The sequence below is a fragment of the Bacillus rossius genome, chromosome 3 (genome assembly GCF_032445375.1).
Source record: "Bacillus rossius redtenbacheri isolate Brsri chromosome 3, Brsri_v3, whole genome shotgun sequence".
NCBI classification, from domain to species: domain Eukaryota; kingdom Metazoa; phylum Arthropoda; class Insecta; order Phasmatodea; family Bacillidae; genus Bacillus; species Bacillus rossius.
Window position 1 is genome coordinate 12,249,099 of NC_086332.1, and position 26,373 is coordinate 12,275,471.

General features: G+C 37.6%; 1 protein-coding gene across 1 annotated transcript; it reads left to right on the plus strand.

Moving 5' to 3' along the window:
- Positions 1-704: 704 nt before the first annotated feature.
- Positions 705-24,617, plus strand: LOC134530231 (U-scoloptoxin(16)-Er13a-like). The gene is made up of 4 exons (XM_063364908.1): positions 705-763; positions 19,515-19,640; positions 20,416-20,542; positions 24,411-24,617. The coding sequence occupies exons 2-4, from the start codon at positions 19,538-19,540 to the stop codon at positions 24,502-24,504; spliced, it is 324 nt and encodes a 107-aa protein (XP_063220978.1). The 5' UTR covers positions 705-763; positions 19,515-19,537; the 3' UTR covers positions 24,505-24,617.
- The last annotated feature ends 1,756 nt before the right edge of the window (positions 24,618-26,373 follow it).

Sequence of the window (26,373 nt, forward strand, 5' to 3'; positions counted from 1 at the left end):
GGGATATGCCACACCCGGCCGGATCCTTCCGCCGACGTAGCACTCGTTGCCTGGCGTTCGCCTCGTCGCACGAACTACACTTAGCTGCGCGCACGAGCGCGTTCGGTGCACACGCCTTTGCGAGACGATGTGGCATAGCGGTCTATGCGACATAGAGGAGCATTGGCGGTCGGCGTCAACTTTTATACATGTTTTTTATTTAACTTCTTCCAATCTGTGTTATTCACTTATTCTGTTAAGGATAGGACGATGATAAGAAAAGTAGGAAACGAATGGGAGTGTTTCAAGTTTAATGTGCCTCGAAAAAGTCAAATGGATGGTTGTTCCAATCGAGTCGAAGAGAGATAGATGCGGAACAAGCGTACAATGAGCGTAACGGGACACTTTTTCGTGCGTGCATCCGGCGTTCATCGATTTATTAGACGTTGTCACGTCAAAATGGGAAAATAAATTATTATTATTATTAATTGTCGGCAGGATAGAGGTTCCAGCGCTTCTCTGTCTTCAGGATAGGGATGAGAGATGTCATCCTGGAGTCCCAGCGTCGCCAGCGGAGAGGTATCAGAGTGCTGTCCCAGCAGCCGGCGGCGACTGTGAGTCGTGGCCGGGCGCGGCGCTGGTCCAAGGTCGAGGCGCCTCCGTCCGTGACCTCTGAGGCGCCCTCTCTCCGCCGCTAAGCGCAACAAGTCTCCCCGGAGACTACTTAAAGGCGCGCGTCTCTCTCGCGACCCACCACTCAGATACTCGCGGCCGTCTGGCGCAGGTGAGTGAGCGTCTGTTCCTCGATATCTTCCTGTGTGGGAGCTCGGCAGCTGCACTTTTGATTCCAAACTGTGTTGTGCGTGATGCGGAAATACCTCGTGAGTAGGGACCCGAAAAATTCGCGGGTTCAATGACCTCTGGGATAGACTCCAATATCCTCTACACACTCGGGCAAATGCCAACTGTTCATTGGCTGTTGACTTGTGAGTCGTCTCGACTGGGTGGCCTGTGATTCGACACTTCTATGAGTGAGGATCTCTAATTGGCCCTCAGACCTCCAGATTTAACAATGAACCAATGACAGAAGCAGCACTAAGGTATAAATATTTGAATTTTAGCATAAACTAAATGAACCCGCGAATTTTTCAGGTCTCTACTCATGAGTAGAGACCTGTAAAATTCGCGGATTCATTTCGCGATAGGATAGAGTCCTAATACTTTTGACATTATTTAGCTTCAGTGATTGGGCCACAGTTTATCTGAAGGACTCTGGACCAATGAAAAATCTTTAACAGAAGAATTAGCGAATCACGATCATTCCAGTCAACAGGTGTTACGAGTCGGTAACCAATCAGCAGATGTAATTTGCACGAGTGCGTAGAGGATCATGGATTATATCCTTTAGGGATTTGAAATCGCGAATTTTACAGGTCTCTACTCATGAAGGACTACTGAGGAAAAGAATGTAGGTTATGTGGCAATTGCACAGTACACGTTGTGATACGTCAAGTGCAGAGGAACCATTGTTTGGCTTGTTGCGTTTTTCTTTGCTTTAATATAACATGGCGTATGGAATCTGGGATTTAACGAAATCTCTGGGCTCTGATATGTCCCTTCTCTGGGATTATGGCAAAATGTCATGATAGTAACTACACAAGTGGCATGGTTACATGATAAACCCACAAAGGGAAAAAAATAATAGTTAAAAAAACTAAAAAAAACACGCTTTTATAGAAAATCCAACTAAAAAATAGAAAATAAATTTTAATAAATTTGAATAAAAAATAGTGTAAAATAAAAAAATGTATTTTATTTAAAAAAAACGTGGGGTGCATGGTGTCAATAGTTATAATTATTTTATTGACAGATATGAGTAGAAGGATTATCATTTTGATAATATCTTAAAAAGCACCCCACGCTTTATTTAATAAAAACCATTTTTTTATTTTACACTATTTTAAATTCAAATTTATTAAAATTTATTTTCTATTTTTTAGTTGGATTTTCTATAAAAGCGAGTTTTTTTAGTTTTTTTTTAACTATTATTTATTTTCTACTTTTTAGTTTGGTTTATTTATAAAAGTGTGTTTTTTAATATTTTAAAACTGTTATTGGTTCTAATATACTATTAATTCGGTGATAACTATAAGTAACTGTAATTATTTTCCCAATTATTCATGTGTATAGCTGTATTGATACTTAAATCTCGATTTTAGAAGCCATTCAAAGATTTTAACGTTATCAATTATTACTATATACAGTGAGACTTAATGGTAAAAGGTTATTGACGAACAAGTGATATCGACCAGTCTTACATACTGTACGAAATTAATGCTGTGAAGCAGGAAAGGATGGGAGTTACGGATTAATTATTACGTGAAGCGTTCCACATTTACGTAACAGGAATTTTGGGAAGGATAAGGATTGAGAAAGGATGAGGAAAGGACCTTCTCAATGAGAGTGTATAGAATATGTGAGAAAAATTCGGATAGTCCGGACTGGGATTCGAACCCAGAGCCTTCCAATTACATGTCGGCTGTTTTACCATCCGGCGCTCGATGTACGATTATAATATGGAACAAAGCGCCTCACGCTTTTTTCACAATAATACTAGTATTTTTCATTCATTATTGTTTTAAGCTTATTTTAAAAATTATTTTTCACTTTTTAGTTCGATGTGCTTTAAAAGCGTGTTTATTAGTTTTTTTTAAACTATATTTATTTTTCACTTTTTAGTTTGAATAGAAAGATTGGCGAAGTCCCAGATGAATTACAGTTGGATTTACGGCACCAATCCCAAAATTTATTGAAAAGAAAACAAAAAAAAAAAATATTTATATTTTCAGCCGTGGACAGGATCAGAATCCACGACCGGGGAATCCGTAGATTGACGTCATCGAAGACCCGCGCCTTAATCAGCTCGGCCAACAAACCAACTGTCAAGGTTGTAGTGTAATAATACTAATACCTCGAATGCTCGAGCTGGAAAGTAGGTAGACGGTACGCATGCGCCGACTGCACGGTTCTCACTTGCTCTCACACAGAGGCTGGGTGAGTAAATTATTTAATCCTGTCGATCCTAATCAGGATAATGAGATAAACTTATTAATTTAGTGTATTGTCACCGGTCCTCGATAAGAGTACGAAGTTTAGATTAAATCTGTCCGTTTAAAGTGGGTCAAAATCGAGTGCAAAGGAGTCGGTTACAAACATACAACCAAACAGACAGGTGAAGCTAATATAAAGCGTGTAAAAAAGCTTGTAAATATTCCCGCGCCTTCGTCGACGAGGCAAAGTTTGGCACACTATTGTTTCAATCACCGCCAAATTGGAAAAAAAATCTGAAATCAATATATGTAGATATTTTACACACGTTAAAGTGTGTTATTTTTTAAAAGTGTTTTGTGGAATTCTGATAGATTCACAAGCTTACTTAAAATAATCATAACCCACTGTCACTTTTCATTTAATTAAATGTCACAATATTTAGTAGGCTTTGTTTATATCGCGCCAAAGACAAACTGAAAGAAAAGAGTTCGCACATGAGCGAAATGGTTTTCTTTACAATGTGCGAACTCTTTTCTTTCGGTTTGTCTTTGGCGCGATATAAACAAAGCCTACTAAACATTGTGAAATTATATAAATTGACAAAAATCTTATTTTGCAAATTGAATAATGGATAATCTTATCAAATTAGTGTATTATCATCGGTCCTCGATAAATCTACAAAGTTTGAATGAAATCTGGCCGTTTAAAGTGCGTCAAAATCGCACCCAAAGGAGTCGGTTACAAACATACAAACAAACATACAAACATACAGGTGAAGCTAATATAAAGCGTGTAAAAAACAAAAAACTTCTTCTATGCAATAATTTAACTGTTAGATATTTTTTACATCATTATGATACATATTTTCCTCTAATCTCACAAAACGAACATATGAAAAACTACAAAGAGCCAGTCTTCAAGGGTATACTGTTGGGATCTTCAATTTTAAATACACGCAGCTAACTGAGCATATGCTCTGCCATATATTGGCCTGAGATATCAACAACGCCCCGATTACGCAGAAATGTATGAACTCTCCGATATTTGTATATAGAGTACTGTATTTTACTGAAAAGATTGTCTGCACACTAGCTGATATCGCTCGTAAGTACCGCGGAGTTTATTACGTATTTTTAGCTCGGAAAGAATATTTAAATCTCTAATGGCGAAACCTACAAGCGTATGAAGTAGAAGTGAGCTGTTGTACAGTCTTTAGGCAATACTGCATGTAACCCTGGGACTTCATACTCTGACTATGCAATTCAGTTAATTTCATTATTGGAAATTTTATAACAACATTCAGCGCCAGTCCTTTAAGAATATTGGCAAAGTATTCAGAACGAATAACTTTTTGAAATATGAAACGGTGCAAAAAGGCCTTCTTGCCTTAGTTGAAGGGCTACGATATGATGTTTAGGAAAGTACAAAGCATGCATTCTTTTCGCACGTGAATACATTACAAATATATTTCGTGTTTCGCTCGAAATAGAGTAATTCAAATTCTCTTTGCCTATATTCTACAAACGATTGCCTAAATAATACTTGCTTTCTCTCGACTAACCATGCTATCATTTTGATCTCTACGTACGCGAGAGCGGATACAAGAATTTCTTTCGGGGAGGCATTTAGAAATATATAATAAATAAATAAAATTTGAATACGTATATTTAAAAAAAAAAAACTTACATTCATATTGGCACAAACACGCCGACATACGGGCCAACAGAAATAGCCGTAAACGACGTGGCTTCTTACAGTTGAAATTGTAGGTGTTGTAGCAGCTCACCTTGCATCATTAAAAATAACGTACTGTCTTCTCTGATATATAGCCAATATTTTCATAACTTGAGGGGGGAGATAGATCCCCCTGCGTCCGCTACTGCAGACGTACGATAAAGTTGCATGAAACATCGTCCAACTGTCAGTATTGCCATCAACTATGATGTTTAAAGATCCCCTGTTAGAAAGGAGAGGTAAGACTGCACGGTAACGAAGGAAAGGAAGAGTGACATCATTTCTTGCAGTACACATGAACAGTGCCTCGACTGTTTACGCGTTGGTTATGTTTCATACACCATAACGCATGGTACGTATCTCTCACGTATTCCCTTAAAAATTATTGAATATTACGGCATTATTCAATGGAGGCAATAAATAAACCAAAATAACTATATTTATAGCCACAGTATAAATAATTCAGGAAACAGTAGTGTTATAAAGAGGTTGGTCGATAACACATTTTGCACAAAACCTAAAATAACTTCATTTATCTTATTTCAACATTTATATTGAAGGTATAATATTGAAGGTTAAAGTTAAATACTAAATACGTGCTTGCAATTGAGGAACGTTTTGTAAAACTTTCATGTTAATTGACAAAACGTTCCTCCATTGCAAGCACGTATTTGGTATTTAACTTTACGTATTTATATATTTTATTTTTAATTTTATTTTTAATTTTTCAAGCATACTAAATTATTAATTTCACGCCAAGCTACTAAAATAAGCTAGGTATAATTAGTTAAAAAATATAATGATGCACATTAATCTCAAATAGTTTTGTCATACTTGTTTACCGGAGTTTACTTCTCTAATTTTGTGTGTGGCGCACGAGAAGAATCTGGCTTGTGAGAAGCCAGTTGAATCGGGGAAATATTTCGTAGGTAGATTGGACTTAACAGCTGCTTACTGTCTGGAGCATATGCCTAAACTAAGTACACTATAGGTAATTTTAAGCTGTTTATCTGAAATATACGTTATGATAACCAAGGAGTTTAAATCATAGTAAAAATTAATAAAAAATTAAACCATATAAACATGGTATCACCAAATAAACTAAACTTAAAGGGATAGTACTTAGTATAAAATACGATATCAGTAGATGTATATAGTTCATCCTGGGGCAGGGGAGGGGGGAGGGGGATCGGGGATCCGATCCAGCCACCTTAACGCTTCGCTTCATCAGCCATGTTGGATTATGTCACTTCCTTCGACCATACACACACGAAAAAGTGTCCCGTTATGTTCATCAGCCATGTACGCACGAAAAAGTGTCCCGTTACGTTCATCAGCCATGCACGCACGAAAAAGTATCCCGTTACGTTCATCACCCATGTTGGATTACGTCACTTCCGCCGGCCATACACGCACGAAAAAGTGTCCCGTTATGTTCATCAGCCATGTACGCACGAAAAAATGTCCCGTTACGTAACGAACGAACGGAGGAGGACGGACAGACCAGCTCGCCAGGACGTCTCGCTCTGAAAAGTATTAGGCGGTAATAAACAGCCAGGAGGTAACGAATATAAGCCTACTTCTACACGTGTTATGAACGCCGGATACATACGGCCAGGCAACCATGTGTTTTGGCGCGCTCTACTTCCACGACGCGCAACGGCACCGGCAAGTTTTTATTACTACCTCCTCTCAAGTTCTGATCTCCTAATACTTCACAGCAGAGAAGCGCTGTTGGTCGGAGCCTGTAGGTACTTCCTTCGCACACCTAACCTAACCTAACCTAACCTAACCTAACCTAAACTAACCTCACCTAACCTAATCCATATGCTAATCTATGCTAACCTAACCTAACCTAACCTAACCTAACCTAAACTAAACTAAACTAACCTCACCTAACCTAATCCATATGCTAATCTATGCTAACCTAGCCTAACCTAACCTAACCTAACCTAACCTAACCTAACCTAACCTAAACTAACCTAACCTAACCTAATCCATATGCTAATCTATGCTATGCTAACCTAACCTAACCTAACCTAACCTAACCTAATCCATATGCTAATCTATGCTAACCTAACCTAACCTAAACTAAACTAAACTAAACTAAACTAACCTAACCCATATGCTAATCTATGCTAACCTAACCTAACCTAAACTAAACTAAACTAAACTAAACTAAACTAAACCTAACCTAACCTAACCTAACCTACCCAAACCTAACCTAACCTAACCTAACCTAACCTAATCCATATGCTAATCTATGCTAACCTAACCTAACCTAACCTAACCTAATCCATATGCTAATCTATGCTAACCTAGCCTAACCTAACCTAATCCATATGCTAATCTATGCTAACCTAACCTAATCCATGCCAATCTATGCTAATCCATGTCAATCTATGCCAATCCGTATGCCAATCTATGCTAATTCGTATACCAATCTATGCTAACCTGTATGCCAATCTATGCTAATCCGTATGCCAATCTATGCTAATTTATATGTTAATCCATGCTAATCCATTTGCCATTTTGTATTTCTAGTAATTTCCACCAACTTCGAATCGTGACGTCACCGTTGCACTTTTCGTCACGGCCGCCATCTTGGATTCGAATTTTTTTTTCGAACTTCAACTTTTCGAAATTTGATGTAAACATCAGCCGCCATCTTTTGCCTTCCTTAATACATACCTAAGACGTCACATTTGAAATTAAAATTATTATACAGCCACCATCTTTAATTCCAGCACAGACTACCAGATGGCGCTAAATTCAAAAATTAGTTGCCATAGGCGAAGCCATCTTGGTCCTCAAGTTGGTTGGTAGATGTCGCTAGTATCGCGCGCCAAATTCAAAAATTAGTTGCCAGAGGCGCCGCCATCTTTAATTCTTAAAGTTACTGCCGGAGCGCGCCACCGTCGCCATCTTTAATTCTTAAATTTACTGCCGGATGTCGCCAAGTCGGTAGCCTGTATTCACCAAGTTCTCTGTTGCCGCCATCTTTAATTCATAAAGTCGCTACCAGATGGCGCCACTGTCGGCCATCTTTAGTTCAAGGCATTGTCGCCGGATGATGACAAGTTTGAATTTAAAAAACCTACAAGTGTTATGCAATGTGTAACCAGTCGAGACAAGTCGAGATAAGTTTGGAACATGAAGCCATATTCTAAACTACGTTTAATATATATATGTATGCATTTATATGTTTAGGTTTGATGATAGAGTAATGCAAGGGAATGGCTTTTCATTTATATTTGCGACAAACAAACCATCCATCCGATTACATTATTCCAAGTAACCATATTGGATGATGACATCACCGTTGCAATTTCCGTTACGGCCGACATCTTTAAATATATTATCCGAGTTTAATGAAAATTTTTTTTTTAAATTTATAAAAAAAAAAAACTTTTACGACACTGAGCTCGGAGTCCTCGGCTCGAATCTGGTGAGGGCAAAAAAAATGGCGACCGATCCTTCCCTCGTGGTGGCTGCAGGCAGACTGACCCCCACCACTTTTTTTTCAAAGTATATATAATGTCATCTAGTATGATGCCATGTCCGCCATCTTGTCTTCGATGCTGGAAGCCATCATCATTGTATCGTCAGCGAGAGTACGCTGGTGCCATGTTAGTTTAGTTCTTATCCACTAGAGTGCAGTAATCATTTATTACTGTGACACCAGACATCTTGAAATTTGGCCGCCATCTAGAAAAACCGTAATTATTTAGTTAGGAATTCAGGAAAAAATCCAAAATTCATCAAAATAATCACTCATTAACTTACATATTGATTCGATCCGCTCCAGTCCTTGGTTCGATACTATATCGATGCAATAAAGTTTAATTTTATGAAAAAAAAAATAATAATTTCAAGAAACCATGTTCAACATTCTTAAAGAGAAATAAATCCTCTACTACCATCATCCTATCAGACATCAAGACCAACATCTTTGGAATATTCGTAATAATTAACCTAGAAATTCAGGAAAAAGTTAAAAATTCATTAAATAAATTTGCAAACAATATACTGATTAATTAGGTCGACTAAGGTCCTTGGCACGATCCTGGACTAAGCTAAAATATAATTTAATTTAAATACCAGAAAAGTGTAAGGTTCGAGAAATAAAACACCACAAAGTCTTTTACAAACATAATATTTATTACACAATTTCTATCCTACTACAGGATTACTTGCGAAAGCCAGCAATCTTATAAACATTTAGCCCTGCATAGACGTGCAACGACTACTTCTTAGCTCCAACAGCTCCAAATGCTCCAACAGCTCCAACAGCTCCAAATGATCCAACTGCCTTTTCTTTCAACAGCTCCAATGATATTGGGCTACAATGGTACGAGTCTAAGAGACTACGATGCTACAAGGCTACGAGTTTAAAAGGATCTAGCTGGTTCCGAGTTAAACATGACTGTGAGACTGCATGACTAAAAGACCGCATTGCTACGAAACTACATGTCTATGAAGCTACATGGATACAAGTCTACTCGGCTCCAACACGCAATCTACACACAGTACACACAGGAAACTGAACGTACACACAGTACACACAGGAAACGGAACGTACACACAGTACACACAGGAAACTGAACGTACACACAGTACACACAGGAAACGGAACGTACACACAGTACACACAGGAAACGGAACGTACACAAAGTACACACAGGAAACAAAACGTACACACAGTACACTCAGGAAACGGAACGTACACAAAGTACACACAGGAAACAGAACGTACACACAGTACACACAGGAAACTGAACGTACACACAGTACAAACAGGAAACGGAATGTACACACAGTACACACAGGAAATGGAACGTATACACAGTACACACAGGAAACGGAACGTACACACAGTACACACAGGAAACGGAACGTACACACAGTACACACAGGAATCGGAACGTACACACAGTACACATAGGAAACGGAACGTACACACAGTACACACAGGAAACGGAACGTACACAAAGTACACACAGGAAACAAAACGTACACACAGTACACACAGGAAACGGAACGTACACAAAGTACACACAGGAAACAGAACGTACACACAGTACACACAGGAAACTGAACGTACACACAGTACAAACAGGAAACGGAACGTACACACAGTACACACAGGAAATGGAACGTATACACAGTACACACAGGAAACGGAACGTACACACAGTACACACAGGAAACGGAACGTACACACAGTACACACAGGAATCGGAACGTACACACAGTACACATAGGAAACGGAACGTACACACAGTACACACAGGAAACGGAACGTACATACATTATACACAGGAAACGGAACGTACACACAGTACACACAGGAAACGGAACGTACACACAGTACACACAGGAAACGGAACGTACACACAGTACACACAGGAAACGGAATGATCATACATACAGTAGCGGAAACACACAGGCTTAGTTGGAAATCGGAATACAAGAAATAAAAATATTAAATTTTTACTTTCAATATTTAATTACTTCTCAACATTACCCAAATACAAGTAAAAGAAGCCATTATTGTATGTAGCCAGCTCTCCTCAGTTCTTTGATTATGAAGGATATTTCTTTGATGCACGAATAGTTTCCTGCACAAAGCGAGCCATGTAGAAGTCTTAGCCGGTCAACCAATATGTTTGGATCTATCCATGACGTGTAATCAATCTCTTCTACCACCATCTTACTTGCTTGTTTATTATAAATTCTTTTATAATCACAATCGTCCCAGTGATCATAATAAGCATTATCAGATTTATTTATTATAACACGACGTTTCCATCGTTTCGGTCTCAGGACATCGCCACATTCTTCGATCTTGTCAGCTCTAGGTGCTTCATCACAGTCTATGCCTTTGTCAACAGCATCAGAGTCACTGTAACAATCACTGTAGAAGACATCCTCTTCACCCAGATTACCGTATGAATTCGCTATCGATGATGTCGAAGTGTCTTTATCGTCTTCATGCTTCCTTTCTAGGAGTCCATCATTTTTACAAAGAATGGAGGATCTACTGAATATAGGCTTGAATGTATTCTCACTTTTCACGGTGTTGATACTTACATTAGTTTCAGTCTTCCCGAAGCCATTAGCATCCTTCAATTTATGTTCTTCCTCACGATCGGGTGAGCTAATACCATCACGCTCAGGACAAGGAAAATTATTGTCGTAATGCAGATCACTCTTCTTTAGTCTAGTGGATTCATCGGTGTCCTCTATGCCGTAAGTAGTCTTGACTTTACATGTTCTACCATGTCTTTTTAAGCTGTCAATTCGTGTTAACAACCTGCTACAACGATTACAGCTTAACATGTTGCGTAGTGGGTTTCTAGCACAATCATTCTTCTCATGACGTCTAGCATTCCTTCTCATGACAAAATCCTTGCCACAGTATCTACAGTGGCTTCCTTCCGATTCAGCTGCAGATAACAAACCATGATCCATGGTAGCTTCTGTGACTAATGTTAGATACAAACTGTCAGTTTTCTCCAATTGGAACCATTTCTTAAATAGAATTTTTTAAATATTTCATCAGCGAGAGTTAAGTTGTCTAATGCAAAGCAAATTGATGCAAGTAGTTCTGGCTGTCATCAAAAGATGTCGCCACGTGTTGCTTGCAGGTAAATAATATCTATTTCATTAATGCGGGATGCGGAATGCTCACTATCGATCGCAAAGGAAGGTTAGTTTCGCTAGACTCCAAGGAGAAGGAAGTTCGACCTTCCTGTTAGTGCTTCTTAGATTTCTCATAGATTATTATTATTCGACTGAGAAATGATTTTTTTAAATATCCACCTGATAAAAATATTACAAGTGATGATTCAGTGGCAGAAGTTCACTAATTAAATGCAACCTTGAATAAAAATTACATGCCTCATTAAGTAAAAAAATCCTTCATGCAGAGATCAATTCCTCATCAGTAACCAGAAGCACTCGGAGAAAACCATCAGATGTCTAGTCAGGAATAATCAAAAGCACCCCGAGAAAACCATCAAAATATTGTCAAGTATAATCAGGAGCACACGGAGAAAACCACAATAATATTGTCAAGAATAATCGGAAGCACACGGAGAAAACTATCAAAATATTGACAATAATAATCAGGAGCACACGAAGAAAACCACCATAATATTGACAAGAACGAACAGGAGCACCCGGAGAAAACTACCATAATATTGACAAGAATAATAAGGAGCACACGGAGAAATCCACCATAATATTGTCAAGAATAAACGGGAGCACACTGAGAAAACCACCATAATATTGACAAGGATAATCGGAAGCACACGGAGAAAACCGCCACAAGTTTTGTTTGATATCATAAAATTACAACAAAAAAAATATTAAAAAATTAAAAATATAAACGAATAAAATTCAAAATCTGATTCTGCTAGCTTGTGAACTTCTCTTTGATGTGCAAAGTTAGAGTTCTAGTACAAGCCAGAATCAGATTTTGAATTTTATTCGTTTATATTTTTAATTTTTTAATATTTTTTTTGTTGTAATTTTATGATATCAAACAAAACTTGTGGCGGTTTTCTCCGTGTGCTTCCGATTATCCTTGTCAATATTATGGTGGTTTTCTCAGTGTGCTCCCGTTTATTCTTGACAATATTATGGTGGATTTCTCCGTGTGCTCCTTATTATTCTTGTCAATATTATGGTAGTTTTCTCCGGGTGCTCCTGTTCGTTCTTGTCAATATTATGGTGGTTTTCTTCGTGTGCTCCTGATTATTATTGTCAATATTTTGATAGTTTTCTCCGTGTGCTTCCGATTATTCTTGACAATATTATTGTGGTTTTCTCCGTGTGCTCCTGATTATACTTGACAATATTTTGATGGTTTTCTCGGGGTGCTTTTGATTATTCCTGACTAGACATCTGATGGTTTTCTCCGAGTGCTTCTGGTTACTGATGAGGAATTGATCTCTGCATGAAGGATTTTTTTACTTAATGAGGCATGTAATTTTTATTCAAGGTTGCATTTAATTAGTGAACTTCTGCCACTGAATCATCACTTGTAATATTTTTATCAGGTGGATATTTAAAAAAATCATTTCTCAGTCGAATAATAATAATCTATGAGAAATCTAAGAAGCACTAACAGGAAGGTCGAACTTCCTTCTCCTTGGAGTCTAGCGAAACTAACCTTCCTTTGCGATCGATAGTGAGCATTCCGCATCCCGCATTAATGAAATAGATATTATTTACCTGCAAGCAACACGTGGCGACATCTTTTGATGACAGCCAGAACTACTTGCATCAATTTGCTTTGCATTAGATAACTTAACTCTCGCTGATGAAATATTTAAAAAATTCTATTTAAGAAATGGTTCCAATTGGAGAAAACTGACAGTTTGTATCTAACATTAGTCACAGAAGCTACCATGGATCATGGTTTGTTATCTGCAGCTGAATCGGAAGGAAGCCACTGTAGATACTGTGGCAAGGATTTTGTCATGAGAAGGAATGCTAGACGTCATGAGAAGAATGATTGTGCTAGAAACCCACTACGCAACATGTTAAGCTGTAATCGTTGTAGCAGGTTGTTAACACGAATTGACAGCTTAAAAAGACATGGTAGAACATGTAAAGTCAAGACTACTTACGGCATAGAGGACACCGATGAATCCACTAGACTAAAGAAGAGTGATCTGCATTACGACAATAATTTTCCTTGTCCTGAGCGTGATGGTATTAGCTCACCCGATCGTGAGGAAGAACATAAATTGAAGGATGCTAATGGCTTCGGGAAGACTGAAACTAATGTAAGTATCAACACCGTGAAAAGTGAGAATACATTCAAGCCTATATTCAGTAGATCCTCCATTCTTTGTAAAAATGATGGACTCCTAGAAAGGAAGCATGAAGACGATAAAGACACTTCGACATCATCGATAGCGAATTCATACGGTAATCTGGGTGAAGAGGATGTCTTCTACAGTGATTGTTACAGTGACTCTGATGCTGTTGACAAAGGCATAGACTGTGATGAAGCACCTAGAGCTGACAAGATCGAAGAATGTGGCGATGTCCTGAGACCGAAACGATGGAAACGTCGTGTTATAATAAATAAATCTGATAATGCTTATTATGATCACTGGGACGATTGTGATTATAAAAGAATTTATAATAAACAAGCAAGTAAGATGGTGGTAGAAGAGATTGATTACACGTCATGGATAGATCCAAACATATTGGTTGACCGGCTAAGACTTCTACATGGCTCGCTTTGTGCAGGAAACTATTCGTGCATCAAAGAAATATCCTTCATAATCAAAGAACTGAGGAGAGCTGGCTACATACAATAATGGCTTCTTTTACTTGTATTTGGGTAATGTTGAGAAGTAATTAAATATTGAAAGTAAAAATTTAATATTTTTATTTCTTGTATTCCGATTTCCAACTAAGCCTGTGTGTTTCCGCTACTGTATGTATGATCATTCCGTTTCCTGTGTGTACTGTGTGTACGTTCCGTTTCCTGTGTGTACTGTGTGTACGTTCCGTTTCCTGTGTGTACTGTGTGTACGTTCCGTTTCCTGTGTATAATGTATGTACGTTCCGTTTCCTGTGTGTACTGTGTGTACGTTCCGTTTCCTATGTGTACTGTGTGTACGTTCCGATTCCTGTGTGTACTGTGTGTACGTTCCGTTTCCTGTGTGTACTGTGTGTACGTTCCGTTTCCTGTGTGTACTGTGTATACGTTCCATTTCCTGTGTGTACTGTGTGTACGTTCCGTTTCCTGTTTGTACTGTGTGTACGTTCAGTTTCCTGTGTGTACTGTGTGTACGTTCTGTTTCCTGTGTGTACTTTGTGTACGTTCCGTTTCCTGTGTGTACTGTGTGTACGTTTTGTTTCCTGTGTGTACTTTGTGTACGTTCCGTTTCCTGTGTGTACTGTGTGTACGTTCCGTTTCCTATGTGTACTGTGTGTACGTTCCGATTCCTGTGTGTACTGTGTGTACGTTCCGTTTCCTGTGTGTACTGTGTGTACGTTCCGTTTCCTGTGTGTACTGTGTATACGTTCCATTTCCTGTGTGTACTGTGTGTACGTTCCGTTTCCTGTTTGTACTGTGTGTACGTTCAGTTTCCTGTGTGTACTGTGTGTACGTTCTGTTTCCTGTGTGTACTTTGTGTACGTTCCGTTTCCTGAGTGTACTGTGTGTACGTTTTGTTTCCTGTGTGTACTTTGTGTACGTTCCGTTTCCTGTGTGTACTGTGTGTACGTTCCGTTTCCTGTGTGTACTGTGTGTACGTTCAGTTTCCTGTGTGTACTGTGTGTACGTTCCGTTTCCTGTGTGTACTGTGTGTACGTTCAGTTTCCTGTGTGTACTGTGTGTAGATTGCGTGTTGGAGCCGAGTAGACTTGTATCCATGTAGCTTCATAGACATGTAGTTTCGTAGCAATGCGGTCTTTTAGTCATGCAGTCTCACAGTCATGTTTAACTCGGAACCAGCTAGATCCTTTTAAACTCGTAGCCTTGTAGCATCGTAGTCTCTTAGACTCGTACCATTGTAGCCCAATATCATTGGAGCTGTTGAAAGAAAAGGCAGTTGGATCATTTGGAGCTGTTGGAGCTGTTGGAGCATTTGGAGCTGTTGGAGCTAAGAAGTAGTCGTTGCACGTCTATGCAGGGCTAAATGTTTATAAGATTGCTGGCTTTCGCAAGTAATCCTGTAGTAGGATAGAAATTGTGTAATAAATATTATGTTTGTAAAAGACTTTGTGGTGTTTTACTTCTCGAACCTTACACTTTTCTGGTATTTAAATTAAATTATATTTTAGCTTCGTCCAGGATCGTGCCAAGGACCTTAGTCGACCTAATTAATCAGTATATTGTTTGCAAATTTATTTAATGAATTTTTAACTTTTTCCTGAATTTCTAGGTTAATTATTACGAATATTCCAAAGATGTTGGTCTTGATGTCTGATAGGATGATGGTAGTAGAGGATTTATTTCTCTTTAAGAATGTTGAACATGGTTTCTTGAAATTATTATTTTTTTTTTCATAAAATTAAACTTTATTGCATCGATATAGTATCGAACCAAGGACTGGAGCGGATCGAATCAATATGTAAGTTAATGAGTGATTATTTTGATGAATTTTGGATTTTTTCCTGAATTCCTAACTAAATAATTACGGTTTTTCTAGATGGCGGCCAAATTTCAAGATGTCTGGTGTCACAGTAATAAATGATTACTGCACTCTAGTGGATAAGAACTAAACTAACATGGCACCAGCGTACTCTCGCTGACGATACAATGATGATGGCTTCCAGCATCGAAGACAAGATGGCGGACATGGCATCATACTAGATGACATTATATATACTTTGAAAAAAAAGTGGTGGGGGTCAGTCTGCCTGCAGCCACCACGAGGGAAGGATCGGTCGCCATTTTTTTTGCCCTCACCAGATTCGAGCCGAGGACTCCGAGCTCAGTGTCGTAAAAGTTTTTTTTTTTTATAAATTTAAAAAAAAAATTTTCATTAAACTCGGATAATATATTTAAAGATGTCGGCCGTAACGGAAATTGCAACGGTGATGTCATCATCCAATATGGTTACTTGGAATAATGTAATCGGATGGATGGTTTGTTTGTCGCAAATATAAATGAAAAGCCATTCCCTTGCATTACTCTATCATCAAACCTAAACATATAAATGCATACATATATATATTAAACGTAGTTTAGAATATGGCTTCATGTTCCAAACTTATCTCGACTTGTCTCGACTGGTTACACATTGCATAACACTTGTAGGTTTTTTAAATTCAAACTTGTCATCATCCGGCGACAATGCCTTGAACTAAAGATGGCCGACAGTGGCGCCATCTGGTAGCGACTTTATGAATTAAAGATGGCGGCAACAGAGAACTTGGTGAATACAGGCTACCGACTTGGCGACATCCGGCAGTAAATTTAAGAATTAAAGATGGCGACGGTGGCGCGCTCCGGCAGTAACTTTAAGAATTAAAGATGGCGGCGCCTCTGGCAACTAATTTTTGAATTTGGCGCGCGATACTAGCGACATCTACCAACCAACTTGAGGACCAAGATGGCTTCGCCTATGGCAACTAATTTTTGAATTTAGCGCCATCTGGTAGTCTGTGCTGGAATTAAAGATGGTGGCTGTATAATAATTTTAATTTCAAATGTGACGTCTTAGGTATGTATTAAGGAAGGCAAAAGATGGCGGCTGATGTTTACATCAAATTTCGAAAAGTTGAAGTTCGAAAAAAAAATTCGAATCCAAGATGGCGGCCGTGACGAAAAGTGCAACGGTGACGTCACGATTCGAAGTTGGTGGAAATTACTAGAAATACAAAATGGCAAATGGATTAGCATGGATTAACATATAAATTAGCATAGATTGGCATACGGATTAGCATAGATTGGCATACAGGTTAGCATAGATTGGTATACGAATTAGCATAGATTGGCATACGGATTGGCATAGATTGACATGGATTAGCATAGATTGGCATGGATTAGGTTAGGTTAGCATAGATTAGCATATGGATTAGGTTAGGTTAGGCTAGGTTAGCATAGATTAGCATATGGATTAGGTTAGGTTAGGTTAGGTTAGGTTAGCATAGATTAGCATATGGATTAGGTTAGGTTAGGTTAGGTTAGGTTAGGTTTGGGTAGGTTAGGTTAGGTTAGGTTAGGTTTAGTTTAGTTTAGTTTAGTTTAGTTTAGTTTAGGTTAGGTTAGGTTAGCATAGATTAGCATATGGGTTAGGTTAGTTTAGTTTAGTTTAGTTTAGTTTAGGTTAGGTTAGGTTAGCATAGATTAGCATATGGATTAGGTTAGGTTAGGTTAGGTTAGGTTAGGTTAGCATAGCATAGATTAGCATATGGATTAGGTTAGGTTAGTTTAGGTTAGGTTAGGTTAGGTTAGGTTAGGTTAGGTTAGGCTAGGTTAGCATAGATTAGCATATGGATTAGGTTAGGTGAGGTTAGTTTAGTTTAGTTTAGGTTAGGTTAGGTTAGGTTAGGTTAGGTTAGCATAGATTAGCATATGGATTAGGTTAGGTGAGGTTAGTTTAGGTTAGGTTAGGTTAGGTTAGGTTAGGTTAGGTGTGCGAAGGAAGTACCTACAGGCTCCGACCAACAGCGCTTCTCTGCTGTGAAGTATTAGGAGATCAGAACTTGAGAGGAGGTAGTAATAAAAACTTGCCGGTGCCGTTGCGCGGCGTGGAAGTAGAGCGCGCCAAAACACATGGTTGCCTGGCCGTATGTATCCGGCGTTCATAACACGTGTAGAAGTAGGCTTATATTCGTTACCTCCTGGCTGTTTATTACCGCCTAATACTTTTCAGAGCGAGACGTCCTGGCGAGCTGGTCTGTCCGTCCTCCTCCGTTCGTTCGTTACGTAACGGGACATTTTTTCGTGCGTACATGGCTGATGAACATAACGGGACACTTTTTCGTGCGTGTATGGCCGGCGGAAGTGACGTAATCCAACATGGGTGATGAACGTAACGGGATACTTTTTCGTGCGTGCATGGCTGATGAACGTAACGGGACACTTTTTCGTGCGTACATGGCTGATGAACATAACGGGACATTTTTTCGTGTGTGTATGGTCGAAGAAAGTGACATAATCCAACATGGCTGATGAAGCGAAGCGTTAAGGTGGCTGGATCGGATCCCCGATCCCCCTCCCCCTCCCCTGCCCCAGGATGAACTATATACATCTACTGATATCGTAAGTAATACATGATCGGTATCGCGTTCTGCACTAGAACATGTAGTACTTCAGTATATAATACGATACCCGAAATTAAATAAAATAAATAAACGTATTTGGTAATGATATCAACGACATGTCGATAACGTCATCGATAGCACTATTGCATCGTGAGGTATACAAATGCCCAGTTTTCACAAATTTTTGATTTGCTCTCTTTTGTACTCACAGCGAACACCAAAAAGATACAAAAACTCTTTCACACTTCAGTTACCACTTCTGTAGTCAGCACTAGCTGTTGTCTTGCGGTGTCGCAATTTGTCTTTTAATTTTTGCGAAGCACATAAACTGAATCAAAAAATTTTACATACTTTTAAATAATGAGAACTTGTTGGGCATTACTGCAACGCCACATCCGAGCACCTCTTGCGGCCAAGATATCGTTTAAGAAGCTCATTTAGGGTTCCATACCCAGAGAATTAAACAATAAAATGGTTAAGGTGGCATCTCTTCTGACTGGCGAAGCGTCGAACACGCGAAAAATAACACGGCTGGACGGAAAAATGAACTAGGTCAACATGTTTGCAAAACGCAGCGCGAATCGCGGTGGACCCCTTCGACGCCATGCTTGATTATCCCCAACGGCTTTGCATACCCTTGAGGGAATGCCACTAACAACAAAGAAAAAGGTTTCCTACCAACCTAAATACAAGAAGGTGCAAAATTCAAAGTCATAGTACATTAAACTTAACATTTAGTACGTACATGTCACAATTTATTTATTTTTTATTTTATTCTATGTCCAAAAATTCTGACATTAACATATTTTGAACTTATTTAACCAAAAAGATATGTTTAAGTTTTTTATAGCATTACTAGAAGTTAATACATTGAATTTTATTTTGTGTTGTATTAACATTGGATTTTGTTTGTGCTGCCACCTAGTAGGTGGGAAATATTTTCAACAGTTAAAATGACCCGAAATTTACTTCTGTGTGATGGTGCTACATTTCGTCTGTTTCAGATATCAGCTTCAAAAACTCCAAGATGTCTCTGCTGAGCGTCGTCGTGGTTGTGACATTTTCGGCACTTATGATACTTCAGCAGTATGAGTGTCAGTTGGCGCAGATGCTGATGAGCGAGGACCCTAGTAAGTTGTAACGTGAGGTCAACCACAGAGGATGGAAATAAAAATTAACAGCAATTATTAGACGACGGTAAAACTTACTCTCTGTGTTGTAAAGGAAATGTGGGGGATATTGTGCAAGCCGTGGAGCAAATAAATTATATCTAATTCACATTATTAACCAGCTATTTTCACCAATCATTGAACAACAAGCAGATGGCATGTTGTTTTGTTCGTGAAAGGTTATCGCATTTGGTATTTGGTCCGAGTTCAAATGGTTATCTTAAAGAAAACTGCATTTTTATATTTCGACGACGCATTTATATTTTTCGAAGAAGCACATGTATGATTTAAACCAGTTTTTTAAAATGAATTTATAGATTATTATCAAAAAATTATTTCCAGCATTTAATTATCTTACCAGCATTTACATATTTATGGTTTGGTTCTGGTTAGGTTTTCACAGTAAATTGTGTGGTTTGGTGTCGTGAAAAGTGTACATTCAACTACTGTTCACAGTAAATTCTACCTCACATAACTACATATATCAAGATTAGAGTGAATACCAAAACACACTTGAAGATCTTATTCGAGCATGCATACAATAGTTAGACAAGTCCTGTACGACAAGAAACTAATCGCAACGTTGAAATCATACATAATCCTGACAGAAACAGCAGCCAATGAACACAGAAGACACTGACTTATTTTATGTTCAAGGTTGCCTTAAATTGACGCGAACTTTGCAGGCCTCTACTAATATTTGCTGTGACTACAAAACTGACGATTGCTGTCACAGATCACCCGGGGAAGTGCGTGTACGAGAACCAGCCTCATGACGTGGACTCCGAGTGGACAGAGCCTGGATGCCAACGAGGATCTTGTCACAAGAACCAAGATGGAACATATCGTATCACCTTAGCCGGGTAAGACAAACATAGGCCTGCCATGTCTTGGGGTGAGGTACTTTTTGTAACAAAAAAAATACTGAACGCTCAATAGATCGCAACACGGTATGTCAGCACCAGCCGTTTCTGTCCACGCACGATATAAGTGAAACTTCTTGTTTATTAGGTATGGACAGGGATAAATTATTATTAGAGACCTGAAAAATTTGCGGGTTCATTTCGTGTTATGCTAAAATTCAAATAATTATACCTTAGTGCTGCTTCTGACATTGGTCACTGTTAATCTGGAGGACTGAGGGCCAATTAGAGACCCTCACTCAATAGATTTGTCGAATCACAGGCCACCCAGTCGAGACGACTCGCAAGTCAGCAGCCAATGAACAGTTGGCATTTGCCCGAGCGTGTAGAGGATATTGGAGTCTATCCTGGAGGTCACATTGAACCCGCGAATTTTTCCGGTCTCTAATTATTAGTACTGTTTATAGAACAAGAGATCGTTTAGAATAGTAAGGATGCCGTTTTGATCTCAAATTTAAAAATAAATGCCTTTTTCCGCGTCCTGAAATCTCGCATCCTTCACTGGCACATTTTGACGCCTATTCTGGCAGTTTATTCCCACGTTGTCTTTGATAATACCTCTTATCTGCTTCCGTCTTTATACTAATTTTAAGCATGATATTAATCACGATCTCCAGCGCAATAAATTTAAGGAAAAAAAATAAAACATTTCAATCAAACATAGGTTAAACTTACAAAGTATATTTCTCTAGTCCATTAAGTCTGTTTGTATTTAAAATCGCAGTGTTCACAAAACAAAAATAAATTACACTTATAAAGCTAGCTTCATAAGTCTATAAGTAATTTTTACATTTTCAATTACACTATTCACATAAAAAAATGATATTTGTTAAGTTAAATGCACAAATCAATGACTATTTTACACACCAAGAAATAAATTGTAGACTATTTAAATAAAAAAAAAGAAATATGTTAGCGTCAATCATTATCCGTTACGAAAAATAAGGAGTAGACAAACACAAGCAGCGATACGAAAATCCCGTAGCATCACTGCTGTGTCTTTTCTACCTCTCCCCTGCAGTCTCCCCTTCTGGCCATTACAACTAGTATATATAGTAATCTATGCTATGCACCTATCCCCCCTTTTTTTTGCCGTCTTTCCATTTGACCATTAGTGCATGCGTTTAAGTGGTATCGCCGCTAACGCACTCTCTCCTCTTCTACCAGTTCCCCCACCAAGCACCTAACTATTCCCCTCATGCGATTTGAATTTTCGTAACGCTCGAAAATTTTAGCCCTCTCAGCAAAGAACTTTCACTTCAAAAAGAAAATATTGTTGTGATTCATGTGCCGACAGTACCTGAAAGAAACTCGACCAAACAAGAAACACAGACGATATTACATTTTATTTTTAACAAACAGCTGGTCTCGAAATCTTTTCGTGAAAAATACATCCCCCAAATAATTTCCCCCTTTAATGTAGAATAAAAGAGGCAGCAGTGTAAACAGCACTTTGAATAATAAATACTTAAAATTAAACATTAAAAATGAGTTAGGGTCTTGGTCAATTTTAATATGTAATATATATATATATATATATATATATATATTTAGTACTTAATTTAAAACATTCTAACGTAAGTTTTAATCCATATCTCTATAGTTAACTTGTACAAAATAATGGTGGTCATAATATGGTATTAAATATCTTAAAAGTAATCTTATACCTTACTAATACATAATTTATTTAAAGACTAAGTTACGCTTTATTGTATGGTTTCTAGTCGCATAACTTTTCATTAAGCTAACTAGCCAGCGCGGAGCCGGTAGCACTAGTGAAAGATGTGCGCTGTCGTTTATTTCTTTACAAAGTTAGGAATGTCAAGGCTGACATTTTTATTCTTATTTTAAAATGCAACGAAACACAGTGTCAAAATATATTATCACCATACAAACCAGTTTCTGTATATTTTTTTTCTATATATTTTTGAGAACTTATTTCGGTCGACACATATTACATTTTTTTTCCTTGAGCAATAATAAATCTTTGATGAGAATCTCAAACGAAGGGTGCTTTAACGAAGTTTTTACCAAAACTGTATATATATATATATATATGAAATGGGATCTAACCTACGATTCCCCAATCTATAGTTGCTGGGTCGGGTTCCGCCTGTAGATAGAGATATCTTCCCAACCCTTGTTTCCTTGATGGGAAAGTGGTAGTTTTATTGACGTTTGTCATCGATCCAGCGGGCATTATCCGAGCTGAGAAACGAGGGCTGAGATGTTTCCAACAACCCTGATTATGCATGTTGTAATCCAGACAAAGCTAAGATGCTGAGATAAATTAGTAGACAGAGAAAGCGAAAGTTTGTAAATTACTTTAAAGTACCTTTAAAGCACTTTAGATCTTAATATCATATGGCAGTTATAGAACCTGATAATTTCAACTCTTTTCATTTTTTTTTACTTTTTAGCCTTACGTTTTCATTATTATGTTTTATATGTTTTCTCCAAGCCTCTGAATCGAAAAATGACATGGATAGAATACGATTCACATCCAAGGAAACCTCTGAATTCCAAATATCTAAAAACAATTGTGGAAAACAAAAAAAACGTATATCCTAACTTATTAGATTATTGTTTTTATATTTAGTTTAGATTTGTAAAAAAAAATCATAAGTAATTTATTACAACAAGTACTCATTCGTGTGTTTTTATATTGCTTCAAAATTGTTAATATTTAGAATTAAATGGATACCAAGGTTTTACCGGGTTTTAATACAATATAAAAAATTTGTGTTATTTTACACAAAATGTATAAGGCAGAAAGTTTTTCACCGATGTTAGAGTAATTTTACACCTGCACATCGTTTTTACTCCTGTGCCCAAGTAAAAATACTAGCAAAAGTGTAAAACCTTTATTACAAATTATTTGGTAAATATGCCATAGCTTTGGATTTATTTTCACTCCGTAATATATGTATTTATATATGAGTAAATGTGTGAATTAACCACAATTGTCAGTTCATTTTACCAAATTTCTTAGTAATTTTACACAACCAATTAATATATCCATTTGTACTATTTCAAAAAATATTGTACATCTTTATCGCTTATAGCTGTTAATGCACAGTGTGTACATGGAATCAATTTTTAATTATATCACCCTTTTATAAAATGGTTTAAACTTCTAACAATCAGAGTGAAGAACTGGCGGAGTACAGAAACCAAACACCGTTCATTTGCCAGAGTCGTCCTTCCTTGCTTCATGATAATCGTGCATACGAACAAACTGTGAAGAATAGACCGTACCAGCTTCATAACGACGAGTTGGACTAGTGCTATATAATCAAAAATTAATGTAAACAATTATTTATATGCATTTTATTTTCGCAGTTATATATAATTTCTTTTATTTACATTGTATTGTTACAATGAGTAGTCAGTTTGGAACTAGTGACCGTGTACGGTCACGAGACGTTAATTTAAGATTCTACACACACACATTTAAGGACATGAAGAAGCTTACCTATCATGTTAGCGGGTAGGAATAAATTTTGGAACTAATTTTATGTGTTTGGTCAATGTTCTGCAACCTCACACTTTCAGCATATGTTTTATCCCTTTGTTTGAAGTTAATATGCAGGTCAGGCCCCATCTGGGCATGTGTTCACCTTGTGGGAGGTAACAATAGTTGATGCTTGCAGTGGGAGTTGGAACTCTGATGGGGCTCGGCCTCAAACTAATGAGTTTGTTTTTTATTTGTCTTCTGTTAGTTAAGGATTTGTGAACCGTAGAGACGATATGCGTACTGTTACAATCCATTCTTCACTCGACTTGCATCACGTGTGATGTTTTCCAGATGCGGCAAGATGGCGGTGCCAGGGGGCTGCACCCTGGTGAGCAACAACTCCCTGCCGTACCCCGAGTGCTGTCCGAAGCTCCAGTGCGACTAGCCTCCAGGCCTGGAGACTTCACGTGTCCGCGCATGAAGTAGTGTAGCTGATTACTTGAAATGAACTTTCTGATGTCAGACTTACTTAAGAAAATATACAAACCATACTGCTTATTGCTTTTCACTCATTTCTATATTATATAAAAAAAATTTAATTGTATTTCAGGACTCCAGAATTGTGTGACATCTAACCTCTTGTGTTATCATGTTGCAAAAATACTTATAATACGAAACTCTGACACGAAATTATCTTTGAAAGATTTGTGCAATGGAACTGCATGACTTGATGTAAGTTTTTGGACATACGCCATTGCTTTGAACTTTTTCTGTTGAAGAAAAAATTAAAAACTAAAAAATAAATAAAAAAAATACCCAAAAAATTACAAAAACACAAAATTAAGCAAAAAATTGCTGTTGTCAACAAGGATATAAACACCACAAAATATTCCGTAACAGGAATATGGTCAACAAACAAAGAAAAACAAAGAAAAATGTAATAAGAGAACGAATAAAACCAACCCACAAATGATGACGACACAGAAATATTGAGCCCAAAAAAATTCAGCACAACGGTTGGAACGAAACAAAAACACGACAAAACGAAAAGACGAAACAAACACAATAGTTTTCCAAAACAGAATAGAACGATAAAAAAAAAACCACAAATGATGACAACACAAAAATATTGAACCCAAAATAATTCAGCACAACAGTTGAAACTAGACAAAAACACGACAAAACGAACACAACAGTTTTACCAAAACAGAAACAAGCGACGTTTCGGGAACGGCTATCTGCTCCCGTCCTCAGGCAGAGACGCACATGGTAAGGAAACACAGGTGCGACTATTTCTTTCTTTCTTTATTTTTTAGTTTTTAGTTTTTTCTTCAACAGAAAAAGTTCTTAGCAATGGCGTATGTCCAAAAACTTACATCAAGTCTGACACGAAATCTAACGCAAAATTCTTTTAAATAATGCAGAACGTGATAAATATGCACGCAGATTTTTTTTGACGTGACAACGTCTAATAAATCGACGAACGCCGGCTGCACGCACAAAAAAGAGTCACGTTACGCACATTTTTCCGTTACGCTGTGTCCCGTTACTTTCATGGTTCCGTTACGCTGTGTCCCGTTACGCTCATTGTTCCGTTACGCTGTGTCCCGTTAAGCTCATTGTAAGCATGCGCCGCACCGAAAGAAGTGAAAACTTAAAACTTTGTTTATAAATGTGTAGTATGAAATAATTTCTACGTCAAATGTACGTAAGAAAATGAATCTGATTACTAGTATAATTTCAAGTATTTATTCTTTTATTATTAAAAAAAGTAGCATCTGTCGGCGAGTGCAGTAATAATAGGTTATGTTAAAATTTACTAAAAAATTATGGTGATTCATAAAATTGATGATAGATATTTCATTACAATTTATATATATATATACTTGTTCATAATTATATTTAAACTTTATAGCTAAAAGCCAGTTTTTAAAATTAATTACAAGTCATCTACACGTGAACTGTTACGTCGACTGTTTATAAAGTGAAGTGAAAAGTTAATGTGGTTTTCATTGCTTATTACAACAATTTCGGCAATAAAGGTTAATTATTCTTACACTTTAAAAATCTGATTACTAGTATAATTTCAAGTATTTATTCTTTTATTATTAAAATAAAAATGATTCAATTTTATTCATAAAAGTATGCAATGGTTTCATCAATGTTTTGTTATGATGTCACGTTAAACTATCGTCCGTAAACCGACTTTACAGACAACCAATTTTTTTCAGATACATTTCTGGACGCGAATCACACATAGTTTCCGCACCCGCCGCTAGAATTCGTTACTGGAGTAGGTACGTCGACTATCGGA

Coding starts and splice junctions, on each gene's coding strand:
- LOC134530231 (XM_063364908.1), top strand. CDS start 19,538: ATGTCTCTGCTGAGCGTCGTCGTGGTTGTGACATTTTCGGCACTTATG. Junction 19,641..20,415: donor GCTGATGAGCGAGGACCCTA/GTAAGTTGTAAC, acceptor TTGCTGTCACAG/ATCACCCGGGGAAGTGCGTG. Junction 20,543..24,410: donor TATCGTATCACCTTAGCCGG/GTAAGACAAACA, acceptor GATGTTTTCCAG/ATGCGGCAAGATGGCGGTGC.